At 51.4% G+C, this 10001-nt stretch overlaps 1 protein-coding gene across 2 annotated transcripts in view; it reads left to right on the top strand.

The window, feature by feature from the left end:
* The window catches only part of LOC105531594 (chromosome unknown open reading frame, human C9orf171), a 200872-nt gene that overhangs the window by 109033 nt on the left and 81838 nt on the right, over positions 1-10001 (top strand). The window contains exons 2-3 of one of the 2 annotated variants that reach the window (XM_011969550.1): positions 4776-4875; positions 5442-5667. In XM_011969550.1, coding sequence (XP_011824940.1) covers positions 4776-4875; positions 5442-5667 — 326 coding nt within the window. Of the gene's footprint in view, positions 1-4768; positions 4876-5441; positions 5668-10001 lie in introns of both variants that reach the window. The other variant, XM_011969549.1, reaches the window with a different exon arrangement.

Raw genomic sequence — 10001 nt, 5'->3', positions numbered from 1 at the left:
TCTTTCTTTCTTCCTTTTTTTTGACAGGCTTTCGCTCTGTCACCCAGGCTGGAGTACAGTGGTTCAGTCACGGCTCACTGCAGCCTCCACCTCCTGGGTTCAAGTGGTTCTCCCACCTCAGCCTCCTGAGTAGCTGGAACCACAGGCACACGCCACCACACCCGGCTAATTTTTACATTTTTTGTAGAGATAGGGTTTTGTCATATTGCCCAGGTTAGTCTCAAACTCCTGGACTCAAATTATCTGCTTGTCTTGGCTTCCCAAAGGGCTGGGATTACAGGCGTGAGCCACCGCACCCAGCTCATTCCGAGTTTCTTAATCTCTGTGGGCATTGTTGGCATCAAGGGACAGATAGCTCCTTGATGTAGTGGGGTTGCCTGGTGCATTGCAGGATGCCTGGCAGCATTCCTGGCCTTCACCCACTAGATGGAGGATAGTGCCCCCTCCCAAGCCATGATGACCAAAAATGTGTCCAGACATGGCCAGATGTCCTCAAGGGCACATTATCACCCTGATTGAGGACCACTACTGTAGGGTATTCTGTGTTATGAATATGTCATGAATTTTTTATCCACCTATCATGGCCACTTGGGTTGTTTCTAGCAGTTGACTATCATGAATTGAGCTGCTATGTGCATTCGTAGACATGTTCTTGGGTGGATGTCCACATTCATTTCTGCTGGATGACCAGGATGGAATTGTTGGGTTATGGGGCAGGCATATATTTAGCTTTAAGAGATACTGCCAAACAGCTTTCCACAGTGGTTGTAGCAGTTTGCACTTTCACCAAGTGCATGGGTATTCCAGTTGCCCCACATCTTTACCAATAACACTGAATTTTTTTCTTTGCATTTCCCAGAGGTTGACATTTCGACATATGGGTCTTGGCCATTGGAACATCCTCTTAAAGAAGTTCCTATTCAAGTATTTTGCTCATTTTTTCCTATAGGATTATCTGCCTTTTTCTTATTGATTTATAGTAACTCTTTATATATGATGGATAAGACTCCTTTGTTAGATATATATATTGTAGATATCTCACTCTTTAAACTCACAGACTTTTAGAACCAGGGCACTCTGTGTTTCCCACATCAAATACCCTGGTGCACATGACTGCCATTGCTTACCTGTACTTTTTGCAAGACAGTGAATTTCATAAGAGCAGGGCTGTGTGTCTGATCTGTTCACCCTAGAACTCCCAGCACAGAGGGCTTAGCGCTGAGTGGGTACAAAATAAATATATGTGGAATGAAAGTATAAGCAAACCTCCCATTGGGATTTTTTTTTCTTTGTAGTCTAAAGCTTCCACATGTTTCAGCAGTTATTGATTCCCAGGCAACCACAGTAAAAAGCAGAGATTGAGGCACAAGCCTGCTCCCTTGCCCCCCGCCTGAGGGTGGCAGTCAGCTCCTGAGTCTGTCTGTCATTCCCCTGCCAGTTGGAACTCTGCCCACCTGCACCTGCCCTGAGGGAGGCGGGGTCTCTCCCAGAGAAGTCACATTTTAATTAACTTCCCCGGCAGTCACTGGAGAGGCCGGATCATTTTCATAAACAAATGAGAGTCCAGAGCTTTGTCTGCAACTCAGAGAGCATAGTATGGAAGGAATTCAAAACAAGCCACCCTGCAGGGTCCCCATGCACCCACCTGAAACTCAGAGCTCCATCACTCCTGAGGGACACTGGGGTCTGGGATTTGAGATGGAAAAGAAGAGGGAGAGAAATGATCAACTGTTGTGTAGAAAAGAGCCGATGGTCTCAAAGTAGGCTGGATGAACTGCACGTCTGTGTACCCCTAAAATTCAAAACCTAACTTTGGATGAGATGGCATTAGCAGGGGGATCTTTTAGGAGACGATTAGGTCATGAAAGCAGAGCCGTCATGATGGAATTTGTGCCCTTAAATGAAGAGGAAGAAAGCTAACTCTCTCTTTCTGCTCTCTGCCACGTGAAGATATAACAAGAAGGCGGCCATCTGCAAACCAAGAAGAGAGCCCTCACCAAGACATTGGGTCTGTTGGCTTCTAGGTCTTGGACTTCCCAGCCTCCAGGACTTTGATAAATAAATGTCTATTGTTGAAGCCACCCAGTCAATGATAATTTGCTATGGCAGCCTGAGCTGACGAAGACATAGTGTTTCACCCACTCATTTATTCAACCCCTATTTATTAGCATCTATTCTACACTGAGGCCTGGGAAAAGAAGAGTGAGAATAAAGATTCATGGGGTATACAAAAAATCTCCATACCTTTTGCTCACTTCTGTTGTGAACCTAAAACTGCTGTAAAATATAAAGTCTGTTTTTTAAAAATAACCTTAAAAAATAAAGATTGGATCCCTTTCCTTGTGGGGCTCACAGGCTCATGAGGGAAGACAGACATTAAACTGATCATTATGCAATGAATGACTTAAGTACAGTACTTTGTAATTTTATTTGAGGTGTAATTCACATTCCCTACAATTCACCCATTTAAAATGGAGAATTCAATGGCTTTTAATATATTCACAGAGTTGTGACACCATCACCGCAATCGATTTTAAAACATTTTCATCACTCCCCAAAGAACGACCCTTAGCCATCACGGCTACAATCACTCCATCCCTTCCCCTGACCTGTCCCCAGCCCTGGCAACCACGAAGCTACTTTCTGTCTCTGGATTTGCCTGTTCTGGACATTTCATGTAGATGGAATCATGCGGGATGCGGCAGTGCTCTGTGTCTGGCTTCTCAGCATGATGTTGTCAACTCCATCCACACTACCACGGGTACTACCCTGTCATTTTGTAAGTGCCGTGAAGGTAGGCTGAGGCCGCTGTGGTGCCACCATATAATAAGGAGGCTTGTCTAGGACTGATGCCAATCTGGGAAGGCTTCCCAGAGGAAGTGGCTTTTAATATCAGGCATTTATTGTGCACCTGCTGTGTGTCAACAGGAAAAAGAAGGTAATAGGAGCCATGGCTCTGGCTGGATAGGAGTGTGTAATCCAGGCAGGGGGGTCTGCATGTGCATTCATGGAAACTGAGAAGGTGGTAAGTTCTAAGCCCCCAATGAACAGAATAGATAGTCAGAGTCACTGGCATTCAGACGAGGGTGAGCCATGGTGAACCCAGGGATCCCAAGAGCTTCTGGCAGAGACAGGGCTTGAAGAATAAGGACCAGTAAGGGTGGGGCTTGAGGAAAGAGCAATGGAGGTGGCTGGGATGCCTGCAGTCCTTCAGACAAGGGGGGAGTGGATTCGTCTGTCTCAACAGGGGGGCCATAGGGGAGTCTGGGAGGCAAAGCCACAGGGCTGGGTGGGGTTGGAGGGTGCAGGACCTGGACTGCCAGCTGAGGGAGGGGTTTATTCCAGAGGCAGTGACGAGCCACGCTGGGTGGTCCTTGACCATCTCTCTACCTCTCAGCACCCAACCTGTGGGAGCTGGGAGATGGGGATATAGATGAGATGGCAGGAGACAGTGAGGCCAGAGCCTACCAGACCCTCTGGACAGTCTTTGGTGTGGCCAGAGTGGAGAGATCCCAGGAAATGTAACACCCTGTGACTTTGAGTCCACAGCCTGTGGCCTGTGGCCTGTGGGCAGTGGGAGGAGCAGCTGAGCCCACCCTTCTCAGTAATGGCCCCGGGGCCTGCTGGCACCAGGGAGCCACAAGAAGCTGGGGCTGTGGGCATTTCTTTGGCTTGTGGATCTGAGCATGAGCTGGGGGCAGCCAGCCTGGGTTCCAGTGCCGGCTCTGCCACTTCCTACTGCTTGACCTGAGGCAACTTGTCAGATCTCTCTGTGCCTCAGCTTCCCCCTGAGAAACGGGGATGGTAATGAGACCTGCCTCACTGGGTGGCTGTGCAGACGGCATGAGGGAAGGCCAAGGAACCCCAAACATCATGCCTGGGATGCAGTCAGAACCCAGCAAGTGCCCATCGATGCAGCAGGTGCGATGGGGTTTGCAGCACTGTGCACGACAGGGCCTCTGACCTCGAGGAGCTGCTGTGCTAAAGGGAGACCGTGTGGCAGGATGATCAAGAGCGCCAGCCAGGAGGACGGGCACGCCTCCATGCGATGCCCTGCCCAGCCCTTGGGGGCCGGGGATATCGACCCTGCCTCTCTAGGCCTCAGTTTCTATAGCTATAAATGGGTAGTGGGTGGAGGGCGTCTAATGTGGTTGATGACAGGGCAATTTCATTTGTACAAACCACCTCTGAGACGTCAAGGAGTTCCCTAGAGTCGCAGGGAGTAAGGACAGCTGGCCAGGTGCAGATGGGTGGCAGTGGCCCTGTCACTGTGTCTTCCGCAGGTGAGCATTCGAGGAAGTGACTTCCTCAGTGATGATGGTTTGAGTGGTCCCTGGTGTGAGGAAGGTGGGAATGAAGGTAGGGAAGAGGTCTCCTTCCCTCGACGGGGCCTCCAGATGCGGCCTCCCGAACTGGGTCTTTCATTTCCGGCTTGAGCCAGCCAGGTCTAGGCTCCACCCCAAACACAGCTGCCCAGCTCAGGGACTATGCCTCCCCACTCCGACAATACAGATGTGGCGAGAGCCCTCCCATCTCCGATGTCCTCATTTGCCTTCAGCACAGACACGCGGACCCGCTTCTGCCGTGTGACGCTGTGCCAGCCGCAGCCTGCGCTCCTCCCAGGGAGGGCTCTGCCACCCACTCCTGTGCCGCCCTGAAGGTTGCAGCAGGGCCTGGGGCAACGCAGGCATCTGGTGCCTCCCTGCCGCCGGATTACAATACGGTTGGTCTGAGACTCCACTCCTCACCTCTGCTCTCTGTCCTTCCCCCCACAGGCTGAACTCGGCAAGCCCCGGGAAAGAAGCTACAGTCTGCCCGGCATTAATTTTAATTACGGACTCTACATCCGAGGGCTTGATGGAGGAGTCCCTGAAGGTGAGCGAGCAGCTTTGGAGCATGAGGGCAGAGGAGTGGGCGGGAGGCTCACCCCTCTTCACAGAGCCCTTGACCTAGCTCGCTGCTAGGCAGCTGGTTGGGTGCTGGAGAAAGACCCAGGGACCCGGCCAGCCTGGGCAACTGAGTGGTAAAACCCAGGAAGTAGCCCAGACGGGGAGGGCCAAGCAGGGCCCTGGTGTGCGGTGTCAGGGAACTAGCATGGGCACCTGCCCCCTGGCAGGGACTGTGGGCACCGTGCTGCTCAGGTTACAAGTACAGAATGAGCCTGGGACCAACCCTCTCTCTGCCCAGAGGAAGTCAAGGGCCAGGCCAGCCCAGCTCCAGGGAAGATGCTTGACTTCGGTACGCTCTGGGATCTCTGGGAGCCCCGATCCCACCCTTTTGGGCCATCATGCTTTCTGGGGGCCAGGCAGGGTTGTCACCCAGCAGGCTCAGGTAAATGGGAAGGCCGAGGACGCGCGTGCCCCTATTTCTTCTTGATCAGCTGCCTCAGGGTGCTTACTCCCAGGCTGACCACTGCCCCGTGGGTCTCTCCCTGCCTTCAGCCATCGGACGCTGGAACGTGTTTAAGCAGCAGCCCACCTGCCCCCACGAGCTGACCCGGAATTACATCGCAATGAACCGTGGGGCGGTGAAAGCCGGCCTGGTGACTGCCCAGGAGAACTTGCTCTACCGTCAGCTCAACGACATCCGCATCAGTGACCAGGATGACCGGCGCCTGAAGGAGCCGCCCCCTCTCCCTCCAAACATGACATTTGGGATCCAGGCACGGTGAGGTGGCTGGCAGCCAGGGCTTCATCCCTTGAGGGGTGGGGGTACCACCTGAATCAGGGACAAGGTTGGAGGCTGACAGGGACGTGGAGCATCCTGCCAGCCCCACTCTCCTCTCTCCAATGACTGTCTCTTGTGTGACTTCTGTAGCCACACCCTGAATCCTGCTGAGCTGGGTCCTGGCCTTACAGCGGGTACCCTGTAGGGCTGTGCACAGGTCACCCACTTTCCCTTGATCAACAAACAGTGACTGAGACCTGTCCCTGGGCCAGGCCCAGTGACTCATCTCTGTAATCTTAGCACTTTGGGAGGCCCACGTGGGAGGATCGCTTGAGTCCAGGAATTCGAGACCAGGCTGGGCAACGTGGCAAAACCCCATCCCTACAAAAAAATTTTAAAAATTAGCTGGGCATTGTGGCATGTGCTTATAGTATCAGTTACCTGAGGGCTGAGGTGGGAGGATTGCTTGAGCCCAGGAGGTCGAGGCTGCAGTGACCCGTGATTGCACCACTGCACTCCAGCCTGGGCAAAAGAGTGAGACCCTGTCTCAAAAAAAAAAAAAAAAAAAAAAAGGCCTGTCTCTGTCTTCATGGGGCAAGAGAGGGGAGAGGCTGCCAAGTTACCCAAGCACAGCACCAGCCTAAGGAAGCCGCGAGAGAGGCTCTGGAGCCTGGGCTCAAACCTGGACTCTGGCCATGACTGGCGGTGGGATCCTTGCCCCAGCTTCCGCATCTGTAGAATGGAGATAAGAGCAGCACCTGTTTCGCCGTATGCTGAGGTTTCAGTGATGTAACGCATACAAAAACCTGAGCACAGGGCCTGGCCTACAGAAGGCGCTCAATAAATGTTAGCTAGTGTTCATGTTAAGATATGATGTAATGTGAGTTGCAGATCCAAGAGCTATGCAATTTTTAAAATTTTCTATTGCAGTAAAAGGCACAAATCACGGCGTGTTCAGCTTAATGCAATTTTACACATGGACACACTCAAGTAACTACCACTAAGATAAAGATATAGAATAAATCTGGCACCCCAGAAAGCTCTGGCACACCCCTGAGAAACAGCAGTTCTATTCTATTCTTCCATCCCCTGAGAAATGACTGTCCGGTGGCCCCACTGTCACCACAGTTTAGATGACCGGCATGCATGTCCCAGTGGGTCCACATCCTCACCATTGTCAACAAGGGCACGACTGGCTTGGGGCTTAGATCAGCTCCCTAGTGCTAATGAGGGCCCACAGGCCACACACAAGTAAATGGAGGCAGATGGGGGGACACCAGCAGAAGAGCCACGCATCCCATCCAGTCAACGCCGCGTCTTCTCCTGACTGTCCTATAGAAACCAGCTAACTGCTCTCTCTTATAACAGAATTGGCCCTTCCCAAGCCACCTTCCACATTACTCCAGAATTATCTTGCGAACACACAGATGAAATGAGCCAGATGTGACCCATGTCCCAACCCTGGCACACAGGACATTCTATAAAAGCAGAATGTAGTTGCGTTTAATCAAAACTCACTCATGGCTCACGTGATTGGAAAGTGCAGGGATGACTTCAGGCATAGCAGGATCTAGACAGTCAGGCAACGTTATCAGCAACAGGTCTCTCTGTTTCTTGGCTGTGCTTCCTGATTTTGGCTCCATTCTCTGAGAAGCTTCTTCCTCACCTGCAAATGGCCAGCAGCAGTTCTATTCTGGTTTTCTCTTAACAGCCCAGTGCAAAGGCATTGGTGTGACCTTGAGTTCAAGACTCTTTGGGCCAGCTCGGGGTTACATGACTATCTTTTTTTTTTTTTTTTCCCAGACCGTATCTCTGTCTGTCCGCCAGGCTGGAGTGCAGTGGCACAGTCTCGGCTCACTGCAACCTCTGTCTCCCTCCCAGGTTCCAGCGATTCTGCTGCCTCAGCCTCCCGAGTAGCTGGGACTACAGGCGCGCACCACCACGCCTGGCTAATTTTTGTATTTATAGTAGAAACAGGGTTTCTCCATGTTGGCCAGGCTGGTCTTGAACTCCTGGCCTCAGGTGATCCACCTGCCTTGGCCTCCCAAAGTGCTGGGATGACGGGTGTGACCCACAGTGCCCGGTTACATGACTATCTTCTACTCAACCGCTGTGGCCAGGGCTGAGATGCCAGGTCTGGGTCATATGTCTGCCTCTGAGGCAATGGCTGAGGTCGGGGGAATCTGAAGCCTGACTGGCCTGGTCTGCCAGGGGAATCGGAAGCTTGGCTGGCCTGGTCTGATGATGCACCCTTTCCTGGAGTCAGGGGTGAAATCAGTCCCTGCAATCCACATGGGCTGATGGTGGAAAAGATGTAGAGACCAGGGTTCTGTTCCAGGAGGGAAATGGATGCCAGGCAGGCAGTAGGACTGCCCAGCCCTTTCCACATCACGGCACAAGCTGGTCATTAGTACAAAAATGACCAATATTTGTGCATTGCACTGAACAAATAAATAGAAGCGGCTGCTCCCAGACGGTAGTGTGCTTCTTGCTATCTGGAGCCCTGTTCAGTGGCCTGTGACTGACAGAGCCAATGTCTTAGCCCATCTGTGTGGCAGCATCCAGGCTGGGCCTCATTCAAGGCCACTGACATTCCATCCCTAGCCTGTCTTTCCAGTCTCCCCTCTTGCCTCTCCTGGACTAGGTGCCTTCCTCTGACTGTACCATCATATATATATATATATTTTGGGGTGGTAGTTCCTTCTTTATTTTTTCTAATTTTTTATTGTGGTAAAACACACATAAGATTTATCATCTGAACCATTTTTAAGTATACAATTCAGTGGGAGTGATTACATTCACGTTGTTGTGTGACCATCACCACCATCCATCTCAAGAACTTTTGCATCCTTCCAAACCGAAACTCTTTCCCTATTAAACACCACCCCCCAGCCCCCGGCACCCACCATTCTACTTTCTGTTCCTAGGAATTTGACTACTCTAGAGATCTCATATGAATAGAATCATGCAATGTGTGGCTTTTTGTGTCTGGCTTATTTCGTTTATCGTATTATCCCCACGGTTCATCCATGTTATAGCGTGCCTCCGAATCTCATTCCTTTTCAAGGCTGAGTCATGTTCCCTGTGCGTATGGACTGCGTTTGGTTGACTCATTCATCCACTGATGGACGTTTAAGTTGTCTCTACCTTTTGGCTATTGTGAATAATGCTGTTGTGGAGGTGGATGTACCCGTGTCTGTTCCAGTCTTGCTTTCAGTTCTTTTGGGTGTAGACCCTGTAGTGGGATTGTGGGATCAGGTGGTAATTGTGTTTTAAGTTTCTGGGGACCCGCCACGCCGCTGTCCACAGCATGTGCTGTGTATGCCCTTGTATGCTTTTCCCAGCATCCTACTCATGGGAAAGAACCCTGAGGGGAATGAGTCGGTGGGAAAACCTACGCATTCTTCAAAGTTCAGCTCAGCATCGCCTCTTTGGTAAGTTTTCCCACCTCTCATGGCCTCAGGCATGTCTGTCCCCAGAAATGCATTTCTATGCACCAGCCCTGAAACCAGGAAGGTGACACTAGAGACACATTGGAAAGTCACTTCGGGGCTGGATTAATGAACTCCTGTACATCATCCTCCCTGTACCTTTGAAATCGTCCCCCAGGTGGGTCCCCCAAGGCATCTCCTGTGACTTTTGCTGCTGACCCGACTTCCCTTCTCAGCTCTCAACACATGTGCCCTCCCTTGCCCTGTTCTTACAGGCTACCTGGGGCAGAGAGGAGCCCCTGTTCCTGTGCACTAGATTACTAGATCAGTCCATGCTGGTGACCAAGTGTCTCAAACACAGCGTGGTGGCAGGAGAGGGGCCCTGGGCCGGGAGTTGGCCTGGGATGCTAGTTCCAGCTTTGTCACCAACTCTCCACATCACATTCCCCCCTAGGGCTTCTGTTTCCCCATCTGTAGACAGGGGGCTGCACTAGTAACACACATACTCATCACAGCACTCTGTGATTCTCAGGCTATGTTGTGCCTCCTCAGCTTGGCTCTAAACCTTCATGCCAAATTATTTTCATGGTCATAAAAACCCTGTACCAGAGGTGGGCAGGATTCCTGTCCAACTGAGGCAGGCAGAGGTTAATTGACCTCCCCAAGTTCACACAACCTCTTATGGCAGGGCTTGGCCTGGATTCTCAACCTTTAGTATGTTTATATTTAAAAATAGAGCCGCGTGCAGTGGCTCACGCTTGTCATCCCAGCACTTTGGGAGGCGGAGGCGGGTGGATCATCTGAGGTTAGGAGTTCGAGACCAGCCTGGCGAATATGGTGAAACCTCGTCTCTACTAAAAATACAAAAAAGAGTCTGGCGTGGTGGCGTCCATCTGTAATCCC

The sequence above is a fragment of the Mandrillus leucophaeus genome, unplaced genomic scaffold, assembly GCF_000951045.1.
Source record: "Mandrillus leucophaeus isolate KB7577 unplaced genomic scaffold, Mleu.le_1.0 Scaffold899, whole genome shotgun sequence".
Classification (NCBI taxonomy): Eukaryota; Metazoa; Chordata; class Mammalia; order Primates; family Cercopithecidae; genus Mandrillus; species Mandrillus leucophaeus.
This window is presented reverse-complemented; position numbering and strand designations above follow the sequence as displayed.